Genomic DNA, 25,795 nt, shown 5'->3' on the forward strand with positions numbered 1-25,795 from the left:
AGGAATTTTCCTTTCGCTCTTACTGTGACTGCTATACTGAAATGTATTTTTTCTAATGATTAATTGAATCATTAGGGAGAAAGTCCTCTTACTTTACAATATTGATATAAAATGATCTTGAGGTCATTGATACGAAGTGACCACCAATGTAAATATCTTCAGAATACACACACACACACACACACACGCACACAGATGTAATTATTTAGCATCTTTGTGTATGTATGATTTTCAGGGTTTCATTATGTGACAGTGAAAATGAAAAAACTCAAGATAGGTAGTGGAAAGGGTGATGGATTGTTGTTTTCTCTCCTGTGTACTTCAGTGCCATTTACTTTTTTGTTCTTGCAGGTGAAGACAGATGACAGAGTGGTTAAGATGGACCTTGGTTTACTCTTCCTAAGGTTACATAAATCAGATGCTGGGACCTATTTTTGCCAGACAGTAGAGCATAGCTTTGTCCATACTGTCCGTAAAATCACCCTGGAGGTAGTGGAAGAGGAGAAAGTCGAGGATATGTTTAACAAGGACGATGAGGAGGACAGGCATCACAGGATGCCTTGTCCTGCCCAGAGTAGCGTCTCACAGGGAGCAAAACCATGGTACAAGGAATTCTTGCAACTGATCGGTTATAGCAACTTCCAGAGAGTGGAAGAATACTGCGAGAAAGTATGGTGCACAGATAGGAAGAGGAAAAAGCTTAAAATGTCACCCTCCAAGTGGAAGTATGCCAACCCTCAGGAAAAGAAGCTCCGTTCCAAACCTGAGCATTACCGCCTGCCCAGGCACACGCTGGACTCCTGATGGGGTGAGACTATCTTCTGTCTTTTGAAGAATTTATATTTGGAATGTAAAAAATAAATCATCCAACTTCTTTGCATTACTTAAAAGATATTTCTGTAATACAGGAATGACTATGAAGGTGTTACAATAAATTATTCTACATACTCATTTGACTGGATAAATTTCACATAAAATTAACTAATTTTTTAAATAAATGCATTGCTTAATGGTTTCTCATTATGTTTATCAAAAAACAATATAGTTGTAATTTTCAGTACTTGGCTGCTTTTCCGTGAAGATTATTATTTTAGTTTTGGAAGACTTAAGAGTATTAGAATACTGAAGAAAAATTGGAGAATTTTATAATCATGGTAAATATAAAACTAAATGTGTTTTAATATTTCAGAAGTTTTCTTTTCCACCACAATGTAAGATATGCAGAATACAAGATACTTTGTCATTCTCACGTGAACTTTCTGTACTCTTTAAGGATTTTTTTATTAGTGTTGTTTAAGTCATGAGTGTTAAGTAGCAGGTGTGTTGTGACTGCTGTAACCCATGAAAGGAAAAATGTGGTCGTTCTGAGGCTTGTGCCCTTCGTAATATATTCATTAAAGCATACTCACAATATTTTTGCTTTATAACACAGTCTTTAAATTTCACTCACTGTGGAAAGAAAAACTAAGGTAACTTCTCAGAAAGATATCAAAGAATGTCAAATCAGATGAAGTTATAGTTAGAATTCTAACTACTGTAAAAGATTTTTGCTGCCCTCTTGTGGTAAGAAAAAGTATATTCTCACACATTTCTTTTTTCTCTACAGATGGATATCTGTTTAGGAAAGATTTGAAAGCAGATTATCAGTAGATACATCGATACATCAAGTTCATTTGCAGAAACAAATAACTGAAATTAAAAAAACACATTGATCCTTATATCATACTTTAATATGAAAGTATTGTTTATAATTTATTATCTCACAGGTCAAAAATGGAGATTTTGTGGCACTGAAGGTCTATTAAAGCCCCAAAGTTTAAGTTTCCAAATAATCTTCGCTGAAATCTAAAATATATTATAACAACCATGCTTTATTTGTGAAAAAGTATTAAAGTGATTTGCTCTCAAATACCAAATGTTCTTCTCTATTTTATATTAAGAGACAGGAAATTGTTTCACGAGTTCACTTAACTACTGAGATATTCAGAGCATTTTTACCTCCCTCTTAAATATTATAAAAAGAATTGTAGTTTTGAGAATGTTTATTTATCAAAGTCTTTCCTTCTCCTATTAAATATTTAGCAATTACTTTTCTCAAATATGAAATTTTTATAAGATGTTTTCATCTAAATAAAAATTGAAAGCAAGTGGATTACACAGGGTAACCATTGTGAACATTTATTTAGATATTAATCTTAAATTGTGTTTATTTCAGTTTTCAAAGTTAGCTTATAGGTTATAGATTTCAGTTAAAGTGCTGATAACTCATAATCACTTGCAATTTCATTGTAAAATTAACAAATACATAAATATTTTAAGAAAAATTTGTTTGTTCAGATAATTCACCATGTTTCAAAAGATCTAAGAAATGCAAATATCCTGAAAATTGACATCCTCTGAAAATTCCACTTGCTATTTACCTAAGAATCCACTGGAGGTCATTACTGCCATTAAATAATAACTGAAAAGACTATGTATTGAAATATATTTTTAAAACTATGTTCAGTAAGAGCCTGCTCAATTTGGAGAAAGAAACACAGATCACAGGGGACTTACAAAGTTTATATCTGAACAAATAAGTCAATTAAGTACACTTTATTGAAAATATTCTTTCATTAACACACAAGAAAGAAAGCAGGATTTTCTCCTGTATGTGAATTTTAAATTTAAAGAGTAAGGCAAGTGAGACATAAAGAGTTATCATTTTAATCACAGTAACACAGACAAGTTGTTAATAATAATAACAATAGTGTAACTTGTAAACTAAACATTTGGTAACAAGCAATAGGCAGAGGAAAATAGCTTTTCTATGACACAAGTCATACGTACATTCACTGAACAGCCGTTTGATTAAAATAAACTGATTATTAACCAGAAAAGAAACATTTTACATAAAATGCTAAAATTGATTATAGGAAAATAAATCAAACTCAAAGAAAGTTTATACAATGCTAATTTGAAAGAACACTGATAGGAAAACTTTGAGGGCCCAGGTCCACAATTTAGGGAGACCACTAAATTTTATATATAATTATACACACACATATGTACATATATATATACATATATATATATAATCTTGCTTCCTGCCTGTTTATGGCAGTACTGAAGAGAACTGGGAAAGTAGAGGGAGGGAGAGAGAAAGACGAAGAGAGAGAGAAATCAGTTTCCAAGGGTATGTTTCATGTCCCACCATTTTTTCAGTTTCTCCCTCTCTCCCAACACATGCGTGCACACACACACACACACACACACCCCTCACATACTATAAAATAAATCTTCACTACCCTATCAAAATACAAACATATCAATCTATGTTGTTTTGTCCTTCTTGAGAATCTAAAACATACCACAAAAATATATCCCCAGTCTTTTGTTCTGTCTGAGGTTAGAATTCATTCAAATTCAGAATCTCTTTTGAGAAATGCCCAGGCTTAGAAAATTAGAAATGGATGGATCTTCTCTGAACTCAAGGAGGGGGCATACTTAGACACCTGCAAGACTTGGAGGAATTAAGAGTTCACCCTTGCTCTCACCAAATTTTCCCTATTTTTCTCTTTTTTGCAGAAGGAGAGAAACCATGCTCTCTAACATTGAGCAAAACTCATAACCACTCATCCTAATTTCTAAGGGGCGCCTCCATCTAGGGCCAGTCTTCTGCTTCTTTAGACCTCTTTTATCTTTGTTACAGGAGAGGACCTGTGGATGGAAAGAGTTTTGACATAAAACAATGCCCATTCACTTGCTCCTTCAGCACAATGTCACCCATTGAGAAACAGATCCAGATTTGTTAACAAGAAAGATTTTACTTCGTGATTTGTGAGGTCTCTTCCATGTCTATAATTCTACATTGTTAATTTTTTTCTTCTGTGTGAATTACTGAATATTTCAGTGCAAAGCTATCAACTTGGAGAAACAGGGATTAAATAAAGGATAAACACTAATAAGAGCTCTAGAAAAAGGGAACAGAAAGTCTTTGCCTGTTTAGTAAGTGGCAATTCCATATATATTTTAGAGTTTTTTTCTAACTAAAATTAAATACTTAGAATGTTTGTAATGAGTGTTCAATATTTGCTATAGGTTTTAGGGTTTTGTAAATCTTCCTAGTAATTATGAACATTTGTAAAATTTGTAAAATATAATAAATCATTTTGAGTCTTGGTGTTAAGCATGAAACAAACACAGCAGCTGTTGTCCTTAAAAATGAATCAACCTGTGACATCTGTAGCCTAATAAATATATTAAGAAAAGTACTTAGTATTGTATAAATATTTTGTTTCCAGGAGAAAATGCGACACTCAAGAAGCCCATATTCTTTTTCTTACAGCACAGCATTACACCGAGTTCCATTTTAAAGAAGGACTCATTTTTCAGGCCAACAACTGTTGCATTTGAATCAGATATAAATAATAGATTTTCCACAAACACTCAGCTGATTGTAGCAGTGCTATTTAAGCTGGTATGTTTATTTTTGTTTTCTTGGAAGGATAGCTTTATATTTTGGCTTTCATGATAAATTGATTGTGTTCTGCTTGTGTTTAAATGACTTAGTTATAAGCTAGAGCACTATATGGCAGTGCTCTTTTCTGTATGGTATCCTTTTATTTGCTTGGCTGGGTTCATAACAGTATGGGCCATATTCTTTCTTTTCACTGATTCTAAGCCATGAGACTTATTATCATCTGGTGGCAAGCTGCAGGGCCCATTAACGGTGTGTCTCTGACTATAACGTGGATCTGCTACTACGCACTACGTAATTTGTCTGTACCATTGTGTACAATCTCTATTTGGCTCAACTTCGATGAAAAAGAAATAAATATTTGCTAAACTCTCACGTGTCGTCTGGGGAGCATTTTCTAAGTTTCTGCCAACTGAACTCAAGTTTTTCATATTAAGCCTATATGTCAACATACAATGCCAGACGACCACGGGGTTTTGTTTTTTTTTTTTTAGAAGTTAGAAAAGAATTCCGTTTTCTTTCCTGTGATATTTATAAACCAACTTTCCTACAGAGGAAAAAGTCTGTTAACCTCATTACCTTGTAGCAATTGGGTTTATTTATGCAACCCTGTGTTGCTAGGACCAACAGCCAGAAATTCCTTTCAAAGCTTCATCATCCAGATAAGAGATATGAAAAATGAAAGATTTTAGAATGGTAACTAGTTGAATGTTTACGATTTTTGCAAGCCTCAAGTTCTAGCTTAATGTATCTGAATTGCTATTTTCTCTGTTATTTTTATAAGACCTTGGGAAGGTCATTTAAATGAAGTGTGGTGTTAAGTAAACTTTTGGAGGCGCATTTTGTTTCTGAGGCAAATTTTATTGTATTGGTAATAATTAGTTACAATGTTTTAAAAGAAAAAACTGGCATTGTTTTGAAAGAAAAAACTGGCAGCAGCTCATGGAGTGTGTCTCTGGCAGCTTTCTGGTGTGACAATGACATTAATGGTAGTTGTTTATCATATTTCAACCTTGCATTCATTTATAATATAGGCCTACTTTTAGTATAGTATTTGATGAACTAATTGAAACTGTTCTTCAGATACATTTTCAGTCTTTAGTCAAAGGAAGAAAAGAGACAGTTATGGTAACTAGAAATCTGTTGCTTACTATTCAAAGGAAACAAAAGTATCCACCCATCTTATTATTCAAAAATGGTATGCCAGGCACTGAACCAGGCACTGTATAAACTATAGAAATGTTAATAATCCCATTATTACACAGATAAACAAAAATTAAATTATATTTTTAGAGAGTATGTTTGCAGTGTTTATTGGAAAAAAATCCCAAATCTTCATTTTACTTTATAGTACATGAAATGCAAAAACAGTGTCGTTTAATACAAGCATTTATGCTTTCAGAAGTACAGTTGGTATACACAGGGGATTGGGTCCAGGGCTCCCATGCATACCAAAATTCATGAATACTCAAGTCTTGAGGTCACCCCTGTGAATTCAAATACAAGAAAAGTCCCCCACTCTGTGTATGTGGGTTTCATTTCTTATAAATGCTTTATTTTCCATCTGCATTTGGTTGAAAACAATTCACATATACATGTGCCTTTACAGTTCAAACCAGCATTGTTCAGGAATCAACTGAACTTCTAATTATGAATATTGAGACTCCTGGTCAGGATGGCATTTAGAAGTCAGGCTTGGATTCAGAGGAGTTGCAATAAAGTAGCAATAATAAATGATACATAAAAAGATAAATAATTTAACAAAAAAGAAAGAGACCAACATAGAAGCCTAACATCTTTATGAATCTGCCCTACATTTGCCTCCTTCTCAGCCATCTTTACCCAACAGCCAAAGTCATCTTTCTACCACAAATTTGATCCTTTTATAACTCCACTTGAAGCCATTCAATGGCTTTTGCATGGTTGATATGGTTTATTAACCAGCAATGGAACAGAAATGCAAGGCAGTGATTGGGCTTGAAGCCAAAACTCTGGACATGTGTTCAGCAGAAGATAGTGGTAGCAGGAAACCCAGATCCTGCTCAATGAGAGGAATACACATGATAGATGCCAGGTGAAATGTTAGGGCTTTTCACCGCTTTGGTCGATACAGAAGCCTGAAATCTGGGTACCTACCATTGCCTGGGGTTTTGTCATATAGGAGCTGCATGTAAAGCCATCTAAGGCTAGGACACAGACTCATTGCAGGTCCCAGGACTGACTTATCCCCTTTTTCCTCTTCACTTCTCTTCATGACCTGGGATCCCTGGAGCATGAGACTACCAAGTCATCTCAGTACTGGAGCCTAGAATAGCCAAAGAACCTTTTCTGGTTTAGTAGCCCTGAGGTGGGGATAAGGAGGTGGAAGCAAAAGTAAAAGCTACAGGCAAAGTACTATAGACTGAATTCTGTCATGTCTCCCTGGTCACCCCCAATTCACATGTTGAAGTCCTACCCCTCAATGCGGTGGTATTTGGAGATGGAATTTGGGGAGGGTAATTATGGTTAGATGAGGTCATGAGAATGGGGACCTCATGATGGGATTAGTAGCTTTATAAGAAGAGGCAGGGAGGTGGATAGACAGACAGAGAGAGAGAGAGAGAGAGAGAGAGAGAGAGAGAAGCCTGGAAGGGTACCCTCTGCAAACCAGGAAGATGGCCCTCACCAGGAACCAAATCTGCTGGTACCTTGATCTTGGACTTCCCAGCCTCCACAGCTGTGAGAAATGTGTCTGTTGTTCAAGGCACCCAGTCTATGGCATTTTATTATAGCAGCCCAAGCAGATTAATACACACAAGAAAGCACAGAGAAAGGTGGGGAGATTAAGGATAAACAGAATATTTGAACCCACAAACAAAATATTTCAAAACATTTCAAGATATTCAAAGTTAAGTAAATAATAGTATCCAGAAAAGGTGAAGAAAAGTAGCCTCAAGTATGACGTTCTGAAGGCCCATAGCTTTTATTAATTGTTAAAAGGATAATTGGCCCAAAGGTCAAGAACAATTGTACTAACACAATTTATCACATTATAAATTAAGACCTATGACCAATGATGTTAAACAACTTCTTAAAGGTGAAAAGAAGATGAAGAATGAGAAGAGAAAATAATTCTGTCATCAAATGTTGTATATTCTTGTAAAGAACACACTGTATGTCTTATAAGATGAAATTTAATATAAAATACTGTGTATGTGCCGGCAGAGGCTCAGAGTGTGACTATAATCAGAATGAAAATTTGTATTCATCGTAGTAATCTATAGATCTCTTGGTTCATTGCTCCTAAAGCCCAAGATGAAAACATAAAGTTCACTGCTTTAGCTGAATAGAAGAATAGATGAATGAGTGGATGATGAATGAACAAATAAGTCAGAGGATAACATCATTTAGATTCAAGTAACAAAATACAAGTAAGAAGTTATTTAAATGAAGAGGATAAGTATTCCCTAATGTAACTAGAAATCCAAAGGAAGGCAGTCTCAGGGCTAGTTAATTCGGTGACCAGAGGAACGTTTTCCAAAGCTCAGGTAATTTCCATATTTCCTGTCTGCTGTCCTGTGAGTTGGCTTTGTCCTCAGGCAGGTGCTCTAGATATCTACTTTTTACACCCAAACAGGTACAAATAGTAGTACTTAAGATTATCTGCACATCTTCTACCCCAACCACACCAAAGCCCCACAAGACTTTACCAGGATTGGGTAAATAACCATATCAGGAAATCTGGAAAAGCTCATTTCTAATCTTATAATAGAAGACAAAGTATATCTGTAAGAAAGAGAGCGGGAGAGACAGCTGTTTGTTTAAAAAACGGCAAGATCAGCTACAGACATCATCTATTGAGGTAACAAAAAGTAGGTGGAAAACCAACATTTGAATTAAAATAAGTAACACTGGTGTGGGATAGGCTTTTCCTACTTCCTGAATTGAAAATTTAGAGAATTAACTCCCAACTTAAGAATCCAAGTTTTGACCAAATACTATACTCAGACAATGCTAAAAATATCAGGGTTTTTTTTTTTGTTTTTTTTTTTTTGTAAATTCTACATGTTTGAAATTCTGCTGCAATAGTTTGTGAGAAAGTAATTATTTGAGTGTGCTTTCTGAAGATAGGTTAATCGTGGATAGATTCATTATAAATAATTACAACAAAATCAGAAAAATATGGAGACCACAAAGAATATTCAGTTACATTTTACAAGACATAAAAAGACCGTACATTTTTTTCTTGTTGTGCAATCTTTGAAGAACAGATGGCAAAAGTGGGGACACTTCAGGAGCACTCTTAGAACATCTGTTCCTGTCACTGTTAGGAAATATAGTCTCATGGACTACAAAGCAAAATCTCCAGAATGTGTGAAAGGAGCCCTGGCCTGAGCCAGAAGATCAGAGCTCTAGTTCTCATTTTGATAAAACTAGAAAAACCTCTTCGTTTCTTTGCTTCCAAACATGTAAAATATATTTCAGCTTCCAAATACGTGAAATGAGGTGGTTGGACCAGATGATTTTGAAACGCATACCATTTATAACATTGTTTCATCCTTTAAAATGAGATTTCAATGAAAAGACCATGTTCAAATATCTTCTGCAGAAAAATCCAACACTTTAGTATGGAGACCAAATTGCCTTTTCTTTAATTTTTTTTTTACAAGTTTATTGATGTATAATTGATGTGAAAGAAACTGCACAAATTTAAAGTATATGATTTGGTAAATTTTGACTTATCTATACATCTGTGAACCCACCACTGTCAAAATAATGAATACATCTATTATCCCCAAAGCTTCCTAGGCGCTTTTAGTTTCTCTCTCCACTTCCTCATCCACTACCCAGGAAACCACTCATCTGTTTTCTGACACTATTGATTAGTTTGCATTTTATATAATCATATTTATAGAAACACACAGTTTGTCCTCTATTTGCCTAGCTTCTTTAACTCAATATCATTCTTTCCAAATTCTTCCATATTTTTTAGTTTCCCAATAGTTTACTCATTTTTATTACTGAGCAGGATTCTACTATAATGGATATAGAAAATGTTGATGGACATTTTAGTTGTTTCCAGCTTTTGTCTATTGCAAATAAAGCTACTTTGAACGTGTGCAAGTAATTACATGGACATACATTTATTTCTCTTGGGTAAATACTTAGGAAGGGAATTTTCAAATTGTGTAGTTGATGGTTATTTAACTTTCAAAGAAGCTACCAAATAGTTTTCCAAAGTGATTATACAATTTCACATTTTCACCAGCAGTGTATTAAAGTTCTATTTCTTGTGTATCCCCCCTAACACCTGATATATTGTCTTTTTAATTTTAGCCATTCTATTAAGTATGAAGTGACATCTCATGGTGACTTTTTTTTTTCTTTTTGAGACAGAGTCTTTCTCTGTCATCCACGCTGGAATGCAGTGGCACTATCTTGGCTCACTGAAAGTTCCATCTCCCGGGTCCAAGCGATTTTCCTGCCTCAGCCTCCCAAGTAGCTGAGATTGCAGGAATGTGTCACCAGGACCGGCTAATTTTTTGTATTTTTATTACAGAAAGGGTTTTGCCATGTTGACCAGGCTGGTCTCAAATTCCTGTCTTCAAGTGATCCACCCACCTCGGCCTCCCCAAGTGGTGGGATTACAGGCATGAACCACTATGCCCAGCCCTCATGGTGACTTTCAATTTGCATTTTCCAAATGATGAATGATGCTGAGCATCTTTTCATGTCTTCTTTGGGGCCATGACTGTTCAAATGTTTTGCCTATTTTTACTGAATTGTTTATCTTCTTTTTATTAAATTGTAAGTGCTCTTAATACAATTCAGATGCAAAGCTTTTGTCAGATAAAGGTTGTGTAAACTTTTCAGTCTATGGGTGTTTTTGTTCACTTTGGTAACAATGTCTTATGAACAGCAATATTTTTTATAAATCTGACTTACTGACATTTCAAACTTTTTTTTGAGTTTAAGAATTTTTTGCTATCCAGAATATTACTAAGATTTCTACAATATTTTATTCTAAATGTTTTCTAGTATTAGCTCTTACATTTATATCTATAACTAATTTTGTATATGCTGGAAGTAAATGTCAAGATTTATTTCTTTTCATGTGGCTATTTAATCATTTGTTGAAAAATAATTCTCCTGTTGAAATTTTCTTGGCATGTTTTCATGAAGGTAATCAGCTATTTAAAAAAAAAAAAGGTTAGGTTGGCTGAACCAGGCTAAACTCCCATGCTTGATGGTATATCCCCGTCCCAAAATTTTGAAAATATGAAAGTCTTTTGCTCTAGTTTTTAAAATTATGTCAAATAATGATGCCTTTGATTTATTATGCACATTTCTTTAAAATGCAAATGACTTAAGAATTAAGTGAGCTGGAACTCATACAAGCAGTATCAGATCAAGCTAACAGCTAGGGTCACCTGAACTTCTAAGAGAATATTTTTGATTGGGGATTGCGGCAAAGGAAATAAGTAGAAGAAAATTATAAATAGGTGTTTGGCCTTTTAGAATAGAACACTTGTAGGGAAAAGTAAGGTCTAGATTGCTTTGCTTAATAAACTTTTTCTATGAACCATTCTAGCTACAGTTGTCACCATGGCAAACTCCAATTCTTGTACTCATTTTCCTCTTTACACTTTTGCTATTGGGGGTACCTTTCCCTAAATCATATTCATCTCTCAAAATCCTATCTTTTTTTAAGACTGTGAAGGCTTATGTCTCGGTAAGAAATAATCCAGGACCTTGCCTTAAAGGAAAACAATATAGAAGTAAAGTAAGCCAAATGGGACCTGTTTACTAGGGCAAAGAGCTGGAAGCCACCATAGTCAGGGCAGTCAGACAAACCCACAGGCTAAACAAATATCAGGATCTTCCTTACTTGTAGGGCATAGCTCAACGTTTCGGCTGTGTCTAATTTAAAACTAACACAGAGTGTTAGAATAACAAAGGAGAAAGGTGTGCCTAGGGGTAAGGAAAAACAAGCTAGGAATTAGTACAAGGATATCATACAATATTCTTTATGTTTCTTTTGCCCTTTATTCAGGAAAAGGGATACAATTTAAATGTGCTTTCTACAACCCCTTTATGTCTCCTATTGTCCACTTCCTGAGTTCTCTGATGCCCATGCCTCCTTCTTTCTGCGTTTGAGACCTCCACTCTCAGAAACTTAGTTAATAGAGGTGGAGTATTTCCAGGACATATCAGCTAAAAAGATTCTTACGGGCTCTCAAAGTAATCCAATAGCTGTTTATAACATTATTTTCTTAGGGGTAGTACTTTTTGAGTTAAACTATTTTGCAAAGGAATGCAACTTGCTCCTTTGGGCATGGGTTTGAAGGCTTTCCTATGTTATATCATCATAAAATGTCATCTAAATTCTCAAAGATTTAATTATATGCAAAATGATCTTAATGCTAACATATTTTACTGCAATGTCATCTTCGACAATTTGAAATTCTTATTTGGTTAGTATGTGCTTTATTAATCTGTGTATTATAATTACTAGAATAATATGTCAAATATAAACTCATTTCTAAAAGTTGTGCATCAGTGGAAGTTTAGTCTATCATTTTTATTCTGTCAGGAGTGTGTTTGTAAGTATATTCTTGGTAGCAAATTGAAAATTAGCTTAGAGTTTATTTAAAAATGTGAGAATATCTCATTTCTTCAATTAATTAATTCAATTTATAGAATACACACATTGGAACACTGTAAATTTATTCCAGTTTGTCACATTCTATAGGTAGAGAAGCAGTCAAAGCATTTCTAAACAGGAAACTTCAAAACTTCATTCATTTTGCCACATTTTATGATATAGCCCAATATAGCCAAAGAATACTACAGAATGTTTTCAGAGAATCCATAAATGAGAAATGAACACACTTTATAGAGGAAATCACTATTTGTTATGCTAAATATATTTCTTCATTATCTAAACTTGAAGCATATGGTAGATATTATATTCCATACAGTACAAGGCTTTCTTTGTATTATGTAAAAATTATTTCTGCACCAAAGGACTGTCTCAATGCAGGCTTTTAATAGCCATCTTCTGCCTCATGTCATTCTCCTTCTAATCCTTTTGGCATATGTAAGCATAGATATATTTTTAATTGAAGAAACTTCTTCAAATTCTATCATGAATTATCATTTAAAAAACCCTCCAAAAGCTCTACTTTTTGTACAGAATGAAACAAAAACTTCTTTGCTGACATTCAAGGCTCCTGCATTGCCTTTCATGTGTTGTATGCTATGCACCAACTGAGAAAACTCGCCATTAAATTTAGCTGATTTTACTTTTTTACCTTGTTATCCTCATCTCCTGGCATGCTACAAGATAGAGACACAAATCTATTCACATTGCAATGCAGACAGGCAGAGAAAACATGATTTATTTACTGTCTATGTCAATGCCTCAGTATTTTTAACAAGCTTCCAGAACCTAGATATTAAGAAAAACACTTTTTAGCACTTTCAATTACAATTTAGTATGATGACATGACTTTAACAGTCCTTTCAGGTTGGTCTCAATCCCTTTTGCTCACTAATGCTCAGTCTCAGATGGCCAAGTGCTGTCTCAACCCAAGTTCTCTCAGGAGCACCCAGGGATATGTGGGAAGGAAGACTTACGTGATCATGTGTCATTGTGAATGACTGTGTCTTTGTGTCCAAGTCATGCCTTAGGGTGCTCTTGGCATCCCAGAGTCTTCAGCTGAATTACAATGCCAAACATTTTCTCTCACGATCTTGATGACTCAATCCGCAAAATCTCTGGAAATAAGTTACTCTAAGATCTGTCTATGCCCCTCACTCAATGTTCAGCCCAAAGAATCTACTTGTAGTACTACATTGCCTCTTCTGATGAGTTAACTGCCAGTATCTTGAGCTTCCTTTTACTTTTCTCCACAGAAGGTACAAGAACTTCTGGTAATTTTCTTCAATTCATGGAGAATCATGTGCATTTTATGAGTTAAAGTCCCGACTTCCATCCACTTAACTTCCCACTGTGCCACTAGGTTTCTTTAGTGAGACCTAGTCCCAAGTCGATGTATGGATCATTTATAAGGCAGTCTTTTCCATTTCTTTTATATGGGGTATGGATTCTTCTACTTGCCAGAACCTCTTCTAATTACTCATCTTTTATGGCTTGGGGCTTTAAAGCCATGGAGAGGGAGAAGGTTTCAATACCTAGGATTATACTCTACTTAGAAGTTACTAAGCTTGCCTGTTACATTACTAATACAGGCATTGTCAGAAGACACAAAGTTCTCGGACCAGACACAGAGGAATAATAACACAACAAGCAGCATGAGTACCATGCTGGGACTGGTTTCTCTTGTCACCTAAGTTCTATGGAGGTGAAAAAAAATGGCTGAGGTAAATACTGAACACACAATGGACTAGAACACACAATGGACTAGCTGATAATATTGACCTTAGGGAATCTGCTGTTTTTATATTAAGCTTTGTCTTTCTTCTGTAGAAATAATTTATGTCATCTTTCTAGATTTCTTGCAGTCAGTATAACCCTGAGAGGTGTCCTAAGTAAGTATATATTAGTCTTGGCATTCTTGCCACATCCAGCAAGAATATGCAGGGATATTCATGTCACATAATGGATTAACTCTCCCAACAGAATGTTCATGTATGCTCCTGACACTTTGCTGTCCTACATCTATATTCTGTTCACAATTTCCCAGGCCATAAAGAATGAGATTTTCTTTTCTTTTCCTATACAATATTCTCCTTCTTTCTCAGGAATCCCTTATGCTAAGACTTTGCATCAGATATGAATATCTTCCCTATGCCACAAAATGCGTTCTCAGACATCCTTCCATAATTAGTTCTTGAAAACTTCAATAGGAGTGGAGTCAGTGCAGGTTCTTCAGGAAGCAGACATCAGGATGGAATCATAATTGTAAAAGTATGATTGAAAGGAATGCTTATAAAAAATAAAGGGAAGAGTGAGGAGAGGTGGCCAGATAAATAACTTAAGAGCATGATACAGTTCGTACACTTTTGAGAGGAACAGAGGTGGCAAAGAATATATGGGAAGAAAGCTCTCTGACTGTGATGTACCTCAAATAAAGTCTCAAGTATCCAGTGGGGAGTTTAGCCTACCCTCTCATGATGAAAATTCTCAACAAATTACATAGAGAAGGGACTTATCTCAATACAATAAAAGCCATACACAAAAAGTCCACAGCTAACATCGTACTCAACAGTGAAAACCGCAAACCTTTTCCTCTAAGATCTAGAGCAAGGCAAGAATGCCCAGTCTCACCACTTCTATTCAATCTTATACTGGAAATTCTGGATAGAACAATTAGGCAAGAAAAATAAATGAAAGTAATTCACATAAATCAAAAAGAAAGAAGAAAAATGATCTCTGCTTGCAGATGGCATGATCTCATATGTAGAAATCTCTAAAAATCCACAGAAAAGGAATCATTAGAATTAATAAATTTGGTGAAGTTATAGAAAATAAAATCAACACAGAAAAATCAGGTGTGTTTAAATACACCAACAAATAGCTATATGAAAAAGATATTAACACAGTTACAATAGCATCAAAAGGAATATAATAAAATAATGCAAAAAATAAAATACAGTTTCAGTTACGCAAGCTGAGTAAATTTTGGAAGTCTAATGTATAATAATGTGACTACAGTTAAAAATGTATTTTTTATTTAAAATGTGCAAAAAGTAGATGATAAGTGTTCTCAGCATACACACACACATACACAAAGGTAACTATGTGAGGTGATGAATATGTTAATAAGCCTGATTGTGGTATTTTACAATGTGTATATATATTAAATTATTAAACTGTACACTTTAAATACACTTTTGTCATCTATACTTCAATAAAGTTGGAAAACAAAAAAGAAAGAAAATACTTAGGATTACACATAACCAAGAAGGTGGAAGGCTTGTATACTGAAAACTATAAAGCACTGGTAAAAGAAACTGAAGTAGACACAAATAAATGGAAAGACCTCCAATGCTCATAGATAGGAAGAATTAATACTGTTAAACTATCTCTATTAGTCACAGAAATCTTTAGATTCACTACAAGCCCTATCAAAATCCCAAAGACACTTTTAATGGAAACAGACAAAACAATCCTAAAATTCATATGCAACCACAAAAGACTCAGAATAACCAAAGCAATTTTGAGTGAGAATAAAGCTGGAGGTGTCACATTTCTAGATTCCAAAATATATGGTAAAGTTACAATAATCAAAACAGTATGCTACTGGTATAAAACAGCCATAGAGACCAATGGAACAGAATAGAAAGCCCAGAAATAAAGTCACTCATGTATGGTCAGTTAATTTTCAACAAGGATGCCATGAATGCACAACGGGGAAATGATGATAGTTTCTTCAATAAATGGTGTTGGGAAACTCTATGTCTATATCTGAAAGAACAAAATTAGATCCTTATTTTATACTGTACACTAAAATTAACCTAAAAGAATTAAAGCTTTTAACATAAGATCTGAAGCAGTAAAACTCCTAGAAAAAAAAAAATAGGGGACTATCATCTTGACATTGGTTTTGAGAATGATTTCTTGAATCAAAACACAGGCAACAAAACAAAAATGGATAAGTGGTACTACATCAAACTTAAAATATTTTGCACAGCAAAGGAAACAATCAACAGAGTGAAAAGGCAACCTACGGAATGGTAGAAAAATTGTAAAATGTCTATATGATAAAGAATTAATTTTCAAAATATTTAAGGAACTCCTACAACTCAACAACAACAACAACAAATCAACTTGACTCAGAAAATGGACAAGGACTTAAATGGACATTTCTCCAAAAAAGGCATCCAGATGGTGAACATGTACATAAAAATTTGTTCAACAGCACTAATTATCATGGAAATGTAAATCAAAACCACAGTATCATCTCACACCTACTAGCATGGCTATTATTTAAAAAAAAAAAAAAGATAACAAGTGTTGGCAAGGTTGTGGAGAAGTTGGAACCTTTGTACACTGATAGAATATAAAATGGTACAGTCATGACAAAAAGCAGTGTGGGGGTTCCTCAAAAAATTAAAAATAGAACAACCATATGATCCAGCCTATATTCGCTTTCTAGATATATTTCCAAGAGAATTGAAATCAGAATATTTAAGGAATATTGGCATTCCCATATTCATTGTAGCCTTATTCACAATAGCCAAGATATGGAAACAACCTGAATGTCCATCAATGGATGGGACAATATAGAAAATGTGGTATATATGTATTCAATAGAATATTATTCAGCCTTGAAAAAGAAGGAAATCTTGCCATATGTGAAAATATCCATGAACCTGGAGGACATTAATGCTAAGTGAAAGAAACCACATGTAGAGGACATATACTACATGATTCCTCTTCTTTGAGGCATCTAAAATGTCAAACATATAGAAGCAGACAATAGAATGCTGGAGCTGAGAAGAGGGGGATATGGGAAGATGTTGTTCAATGGGTATAAAGTTACAGTTATACTATACAAGATTAATAATTCCAGAGATCTGCTGTACAACATAATGCCTATACTTAAGAACAAATATTGTGCACTTAGGAATTTTTTTTAAAATGGTCAATCTCAATGTCATGTCAAGTATTTTTACAACCAAAAAACAGGGAGATTAAAAAACTTTTGGAGGTTATGGATTTGTTTATTACCTTGATTGTGGTAATGTTAACATGAATGCATACATATGTCCAAACTCATAAATTTTATACATTACTTATGTGCAGTTTTTATATACCAATTATACCTGTATAAAGCTGGGATGAGAGAAAAAAGAGAGCGATGACCAGGATCAAGTATTCTTACCACATCCAATCACATTGTTACCCTGGGAAAGGACTAATAGAGGCCATAAGCTGACTCTACTATTTGTAGAGTTCCGAGCAGCTTACTTTCTTGGCTGTCTCCGAAAGTAAAGAAATTACAGTGTTACACCTTTTACCCACTCCCTCTAAATATTTGCTTAGGCTCATTTTCTAAGGGAAAAATCTAATTATTCTAACACTGTCTTAGTTTTAAACTAGACATGGCCAAAATGTTGAGCTTACCTATAGCTGTGCCCTACTAGTAAGGAAGAGCCTGATATTTGTTTAGCCTGTGGGGTTGTCTGGCTGCCCTGACTGTTGTGACTTCCAGCTCTTTGCCCTAGTAAACAGGTCCCATTTGGCTTACTTTACTTCTATATTGTTTTCCTTTAAGGCAAGGTCCTGGATTATTGCATACCTACACATAAGTTGTCACAGTCTAAAAAAAAAGACAGGATTTTGAGAGATAAATATGATTTAGGGAAAGGTACCGCCAATAGCAAAAGTGTAAAGAGGAAAATGAGTACAAGAAATGGAGTGTGCCATGGTGACAATTGTAGCTAGAATGGTTCATAGATAAAGTTTATTGAGCAAAGGAAGTATGAATGCAATAGAAACTAAAGTATTGACTGTGTGAGGAACCTGTACTAGACATTGATGCTCATCCCCAATTTTCATTTTCTCTCTCTTCCTTATAATAATGGAATCATGTCACTTACAGCTGGACACACAGACAATAAGCTAGACTCCCTTGCAGCTAGGTAGAGAGATTTGGTTTCTCTCAGGCTAATTAAAACATAAGCAGAAATTACATGTGGAATGTTTCCTACAACAGCAGTTGTTTGTTTCCCCTCTTTCCTTTCACTGCTGGTAGAAGTAGTATGAATTGGATCTGCTGCCTTGGACCCTATCTGGAATTCATGTTGAGAGTGTCAAGGGTACCCCGTTAGTCCTGGACTCTTCACTTGTAAACTTTTATGTGAGAAAGAAATAAAATGTTATATTCTTTAACCCTCTATGTTTTGGGGTTCCATTTTTACACAAGTTAAATCATGTCCTTCACTAATAAAGAGCTTTGGAAGACCTCTGAGCATATAATGAATGAGAAGCTCAAGACTGCTAAGCCAAAAATAATGCCATTAATCAAGTGGAGGCTATCATGAAATATGTTCAAACTCTGACACTGATACCAGGCTGAGCCTCACATTTGCTCTGGAACAGTGCTTTCTCTGGCCAATATCGTGTTAACATAAACACATCTAGCAGAAACATCTCTTCCTCTTTCTCACTGAGCTTGATTGATGGTGTTTTTAAGAAAACTAATTGACTTTAGAACAGTATTATTGCCTTTTAGTGTCAGCCCTCAGTAGCAATGTAAGCAGACAGCCATGTTTGCAATGTGATATTCACCCTGAGAAAATACATCTCTTTTGTATTCTTACCAGAGTAACTTAGTCCTTCTCCCAGGCATTTCAGTTAAAACATTGCTGATGTTCATATGATCACGAGAATAGAGAAAGGATTTGGTCTTTCTTCTAACATAGTACCCATTTACTTAGGTAAATTGTTTCATTAGGAGTTACTTAGAAAACATCAGAAAAGTAGACAGGAAGTAATTCAATTTTCCTAGGAGATTTGGTAGATGAAACCTTTTTCCCAACAAACGGGGTTGTGTGAAGAGTGCTCTCAGAAGTTCTTTGTCAATGGCTAGCACTTAAAATGGACAAGGCCCCTTACATGCAATATCTCATTTAATGTTCCCTCCAACTCCAAGCGGGAGGACTTTTACCACCCATTTTACTGCAGAGAAGTAAGTGGTAGACCTGGGATTCAAACTCAGTAACATTGACCTCAGCCCCAGGTTTAACCTACATACTATACTCCCTTAACATTTCATGGCTCGAATGAGGACCTGAGTAAAAGTTTTTCCTTACTTCTTGGTGTGTCAGGGAGTAAGTCTTAAAACCACTGGGTATGAATCTCTCAACTGTACGCAGTTGACTTTACGGGGCAGAGCAATAATAAAATTTTCTTTAGAATGCCACTAGCCCTATCCCTGGGTAGGCAATGGTGAGAAGAAAAATACATACATAGTACAATCAGAGTTCACTACATGTTTCCAGGATAAAAGTTATGTGCAGTTTCTAAAAACATCTGAGCCTAAACTGTCATTCCATTAGTTGGTTATAAAACAGGTCGATGTTCTTAATGAAAAAATCTTACAAAAGGCAGTTTTAGGATCATGTTCTTTGAAAATTTACTCTTTTAGGCCAGGCGCGGTGGCACATGCCTGTAATCCCAGCACTTTGGAGGCCGAGGAGGGTAGATCACCAGAGGTCAGGAGTTCGCAACCAGCCTGGCCAACATGGTGAAACCCCCTCTCTACTAAATACAAAAATATTAGCTGGGTATGGTGGCGCATGCCTGTAATCCGAGCTACTTGGGAGGATGAGACAGGAGAATTGCTTGAAACAAGGAGGTGGAAGTTGCAGTGAAATAAAATCGTGCCATTGCACTCCAGGCTGGGCAACAAGAGCAAAAATCCATCAAAAAAACAAAATTTACTCTTTTAAAGTTTAAAAAGAGATATTTCATAGACTTCTTCTAAATATACCATTTTGTCTTTCATTTAGAGATTGATTGTATTTGAAATATAAATATAGCTTAGAGTGACCTGGGCACAGGAATAAGAGCAGCCCTCCTTTTGCTCTGATTTAATAAGTAGGTCTGGCTGTGAATTTTTCAAGTGAGTGGGCTCTGTAATGGGCTGCTTATTTCAACAGTTATCATAATAGAAAGGGTACAAACCAGAAACTGGTTTCGAGTAAGTGCCTCGTGACTGTCAGATAAGAGGAGGAGCTGCTTTGCAGAATGTGCCTGTGACTCAGCTCTGTGAAATTCACGAGCATCTTTCTCTGAGATAAAGACTAAGTGACAGAATGAGAAATCTGTTAAGGTCTATTAGTGGAGAAGGAGGACTCTGAGAACTGAACCTTCTTACAGAGGTGTCCATAGCTGATCTACATAAGAATGGGTTGAAGTCCTCATTTTTTATGACTCTTGGCTTAGGACAATTTATGGTCCTGTAGATTGCTATGAGATAGCAACTTTGGCTTTACGTGTGGCTGACAGCCCAGTGTGATTTCTTTCCTCTCAGCTGTAAGAATTTTGTTATGCTGTCTTCATTAGACTAACCATATTGTGCCATAATGTGCCTCATAATACACTTGTTTTATACAGATGTCAATCATTGATATGCTTTATTGAATTAAGTTTCTCAGTTTCTTGAGTCATATTTATATTTGTATATTACATAGATCAGTGTTTTGCACATAGATGTAAATACTGTATAATTATTGAAAAATGAGGGGAAATGATTAATTTCTTTTTTACTATATACTTTAAGTTCTGGGATACATGTGCAGAATGTGCAAGTTTGTTACATAGGTATACATGTGCCATGGTGGTTTGCTGAATCCATCAACCCATCATCTACACTAGGTGTTTATCCTAATGCTATACCTCTCCTAGCCCCCCAGTCCCTGACAGGCCCTGGTGTGTGATGTTCCCCTCCCTGTGTCCATGTGTTCTCCTTGTTCAACTCCCACTTATGAATGAGAACATACAGTGTTTGGTTTTGTGTTCCTGTGTTAGTTTGCTGAGAATGATGATTTCCAGCTTCATCCATGTGCCTTCAAAGGACATGAACTCATCCTTTTTTATGGCTGCATAGTATTCCATGGTGTAAATGTGCAACATTTTCTTTATCCAGTCCGTCATTGATGGGCATTTGAACTGGTTCCAAGTAATTGCTATTGTGAACAGTGCTGCAATAAACATATGTGTGCAAGTGTCTTTATAGTAGAATGATTTATAATCCTTTGGGTATATACCCAGTAATGGTATTTCTGATATGAGATCCTTGAGGAATCTCCACCCTGTCTTCCACAATGGTTGACTAATTTATACTCCCACCAACCATGTAAAATCATTTCTATTTCTCCACATCTTCTCCAGCATCTATTGTTTCCTGACTTTTTAACTGGCATGAGATGGTATCTCAATGTGGTTTTGATTTGCATTTCTCTAATGACCAGGGATGATGAGCTTTCCTACATATGTTGGTTGGCAGCTTAAATGTCTTCTTTTGAGAAGTGTCTGTTCATATACTTTGCCCACTTTTTGATGAGGTTGTTTTTTTCTTGTAAATTTCTTTATGTTCCTTGTGGATTCTGGATACTAGCCCTTTGTCAGAAGGATAGATTGCAAACATTTTCTCTCATTCTGTAGGTTGCCTGTTCACTCTGATGATAGTTTCTTTTGCTGTGTAGAAGTGCTTTAGTTTAATGAGATCCCATTTGTCAATTTTGACTTTCATTGTCATTGCTTTTGGTGTTTTAGTCATGAAGTCTTTGCCCATGCCTATACCCTGAAAGATACTGCCTAGGTTTTCTTCTAGAGTGTTTATGATTTTAGGTCTTAAGCTTAGGTCTCTAATACATCTTGAGTTAATTTTTATATAAGGGTTTTAGGTCTTAAGCTTAGGTCTTTAATCCATCTTGAGTTAATTTTTGTATAAGATGTAAGGAACGGATCCAGTTTCAGTTTTCTGCATATGACTAGCCAGTTTTCCCAACAACATTTAGTAAATAGGGAATCCTTTCCCCGTTGCTTGTTTTTGTCAGGTTTGTCAAAGATCAGATGGTTGTACATGTGTGGCATTATTTCTGAGGGCTCTGTTCTATGCCATCAGTCTATATATCTGTTTTGGTACCAGTACCATGCTGTTTTAGTTACTGTAGCATTGTAGTATAGTTTGAAGTCAGGTAGCGTGATGCTTTCAGCTTTGTTCTTTTTGCTTAGGATTGTCTTGGCTATACAGGCTCTGTTTTGGTTCCATATGAAATTTAAAGTAGTTTTTTCTAATTCTGTGAAGAAAGTCAATGGTAGCTTGATGGGGATAGTATTGAATCTATAAATTACTTTTGGGCAGTATGGCCATTTTCACGATATTGATTTTTCCTATCCATGAGCTTGGAATGTTTTTCCATTTGTTTGTGTCCTCTTTTATTTCCTTGAGCAGTGGCTTGTAGTTCTCCTTGAAGTGGTCCTTCATATTCCTTGTAAGTTGTATTCCTATGTCGTTTATTCTCTTTGTAGCAGTTGTGAATGGGTGCTTACTCATGATTTGGCTCTCTGTCTATTATTGGTGTATAGGAATGCTTGTGATTATTGAACATTGATTTTGTATCCTGAGACTTTGCTGAAGTTGCTTATCAGCTTAAGTAGATTTTGGACTGAGATGTGGACAAATATACAATCATGTCATCTGCAACCAGAGACAATTTGATTTCCTCTCTTCCTATTTGAATACGCTTTCTTTCTTTCTCTTGCCTGATTGCCTGGGCCAGAATTTCCAATGCTATGTGGAATAGGAGTAGTGAGAGAGGGCATCCTTGTCTTGTGCCAGTTTAAAGGGAATGCTTCCAGTTTTTGCTCATTCAGTATGATATTGGCTGTGGGTCTGTCATAAATAGCTGTTATTATTTTGAGATATGCTCCATCAATATCTTGTTTATTGAGAGTTTTTAGCATGAAAGGGTGTTGGATTTTATCGAAGGCCTTTTCTGCATCAATTAAGATAACCACATGATTTTTGTCATTGGTTCTGTTTATGTGATGGATTATGTTTATTGATTTGTATATGTTGAACCAGCCTTGCATCCCATGGATGAAGCTGACTTGATCATGCTGGAGAAGCTTTTTGATGTGCTGCTGGATTTTGTTTCCAGTATTTTATTGTGGATTTTCTCATCGATGTTCATCAGGGATATTGGCCTGAAATTTTCTTTTTTTGTTGTGTCTCTCCGAGGTTTTGGTATCAAAATGATCCTGGCCTCATAAAATGAGTTAGGGAGGAGTCCCTCATTTTCTATTGTTTGGAATAGTTTCAGAAGGAATAGTACCAGCCCCTCTTTTACCTCAGGTAGAGTTTGGTTGTAACTCATCTAGTCCTCAGCCTTTTTTGATTGGTGGGCTATTAATTACTGCCTCAATTTCAGAACTTGTTATTGGACTATTCAGGGATTTGACTGCTTCCTGGATTAGTCTTGGGAGGGTGTATGTGTCCAGGAATTTATCCATTTCTTATAGATTTTCTAGTTTATTTGCTTAGAGGTGTTTATAGTCTTATCTGATGGTAGTTTGTATTTCTGTGGGATCAGTAGTGATATCCCCTTTATCATTTTTTATTGTGTCTATTTGATTATTCTTTCTTTTCTTCTCTATTAGTCTAGCTAGCGATCTATCTATTTTGTCAATATTTTCAAAATACAAGCTCCTGGATTCATTGATTTTTTTGAAGTTATTTTGTCTTTCTATCACCTTCATTTCTGCTCTAATCTTAGTTATTTCTTCTCTTCTGCTAGCTTTTGAATTTGTTTTCTCTTGCTTCTCTAGTTCTTCTAATTGTGATGTTAGGGTGTTGATTTGAGATCTTTCCTGCTTTCTTCTGTGGGCATTTAGTGCTATAAATTTCCCTCTACACACTGCTTTAAATGTGTCCCAGAGATTCTGGTATGTTGTGTCTTTGTTCTCATTGGTTTCAAAGAACTTATTTATTTCTGCCTTAATTTTGTTATTTATCCAGTAGTCATTCAGGAGCAAGTTGTTCAGTTTCCAGGTAGTTGTGCAGTTTTGAGTGAGTTTCTTAATCCTGAGTTCTAATTTCATTGCACTGTTGTCTGAGAGACTGTTTGTTATAATTTCCATTCTTTTGCATTTGCTGAGAAATGTTTTACTTCCTTATGTGGTCAGTTTTAGGATAAGTGTGATGTGGTGCTGAGAACATATATTCTGTTGATTAGGGATGGAGAGTTGTGTAGATGTCTATTAGGTCTGCTTGGTCCAGAGCTGAGTTCCAGTCCTGGACATCGTTGTTAGTTTTCTCTCTCATTGATCTGTCTAATATTGACACTGGGGTGTTAAAGTCTCCCGTTATTATTGTGTGGGAGTCTAAGTCTCTTTTTTGGTTTCTAAGAACCTGCTTTATGAATCTGAGTACCCCTGTATTGGGTTCATACATATTTAGGATAGCTAGCTCTTCTTGTTGAATTGATCCCTTTACCATTATGTAATGACTTTCTTTGTCTTTTTTGATGTTTGTTGGTTTAAAGTCTGTTTTATCAGAGACTAGAATTGCAACTCTACTTTTTTTTTCTTTCAATTTGCTTGGTAAATCTTCCTCCATCCCTTTATTTTGAGTGTATGTGTGTCTTTGCATGTGAGATGGGTCTCCTGAATACAGCACACCAATGGATCTTGACTCTTTATCCAATTTGCCAGTCTGTGTCTTTTAATTGGGGCGTTTAGCCTGTTTACATTTAAGGTTAATATTGTTATGTGTGAATTTGATCCTGTCATTAGGATGCTAGCTGGTTATTTTGCCCTTTCGTTAATGCAGTTTCTTCATAGTGTTGACAGTTTTTACAATTTTTTTTTTTTTTTTTTCCAGTGGCTGGTACTGGTTTTTCCTTTCCATATTTAGTGCTTCCTTCAGGAGCTCTTGTAAAGTAGGCCTGGTGGTGACAAAATCTCTTAGCATGTGCTTGTCAGTAAAGGATTTTATTTCTCCTTTACTTCTGAAGCTTAGTTTGGCTGGATGTGAAATTCTGGATTGAAAATCTTTTCTTTAAGAATGTTGAATATTGGCCCCTACTCTCTTCTGGCTCATAGGGTTTCTGCAGAGAGATCTGCTGTTAGTCTGATGGGCTTCCCTTTGTGGGTAACCTGACCTTTCTCTCTGGCTGCCCTTAACATTTTTTCCTTTATTTAAACCTTGGTGAATCTGACAATTATGTGTCTTGGTGTTGCCCTTCTCAAGGAGTGTCTTTGTGGTGTTCTCTATATTTCCTGAATTTCAATGTTGGCCTGTGTGCTAGGTTGAGGAAGTTCTGCTGTATAATATCCTAAATGTTTTCCAGCTTAGTTCCATTCTCCCCGTCACTTTCAGGTACACCAATCAAATGTAGGTTTGGTCTTTTCACATAATCTCATATTTCTTGGAGGCTTTGTTTGTTCCTTTTCATTCATTATTTTTCTAATCTTCATGCTTTATTTCATTAAGTTGATTTTCAATCTCTGATATCCTTTCTTCTGCTTGATAAATTTGGCTATTGATACTTGTGTATGCTTTAAGAAGCTCTCGTGCTGTGTTTTTCAGCTCCATCAGGTCATTTATGTTCTTCTCTAAACCGGTTATTCTAGTTAGCAACTTGTCTAACCTTTTTTCAAGATCCTTGGCTTTCCTGGGTTGGATTAGAACATACTCCTTTAGCTCAGAGGAGTTTGTTATTACCTTCCATCTGAAGCCTACTTCTTTTAATTCTTCAAACTCATTCTCCCAGTTTTGTTCCTTTGCTGGCAAGGAGTTGTGATCTTTTGGAGGAAAAGAGGCATTCTAGTTTTTTGGACTTTTCAGCCTTTTTGTGCTGGTTCTTCCTCAT

At 35.5% G+C, this 25,795-nt stretch overlaps 1 protein-coding gene across 2 annotated transcripts in view; it reads left to right on the forward strand.

Moving 5' to 3' along the window:
- SEMA3E (semaphorin 3E) overlaps positions 1 to 4,834 on the forward strand; it is a 277,385-nt gene extending 272,551 nt beyond the window's left edge. Inside the window, exons 17-18 of one of the 2 annotated variants that reach the window (XM_073009166.1) lie at positions 352 to 808; positions 1,607 to 4,834. In XM_073009166.1, coding sequence (XP_072865267.1) covers positions 352 to 804 — 453 coding nt within the window. In that variant the 3' untranslated portion in view covers positions 805 to 808; positions 1,607 to 4,834. Of the gene's footprint in view, positions 1 to 351 lie in introns of both variants that reach the window. The other variant, XM_007982335.3, reaches the window with a different exon arrangement.
- Positions 4,835 to 25,795: the final 20,961 nt, after the last annotated feature.

The sequence above is a fragment of the Chlorocebus sabaeus genome, chromosome 21 (genome assembly GCF_047675955.1).
Source record: "Chlorocebus sabaeus isolate Y175 chromosome 21, mChlSab1.0.hap1, whole genome shotgun sequence".
NCBI classification, from domain to species: Eukaryota; Metazoa; Chordata; class Mammalia; order Primates; family Cercopithecidae; genus Chlorocebus; species Chlorocebus sabaeus.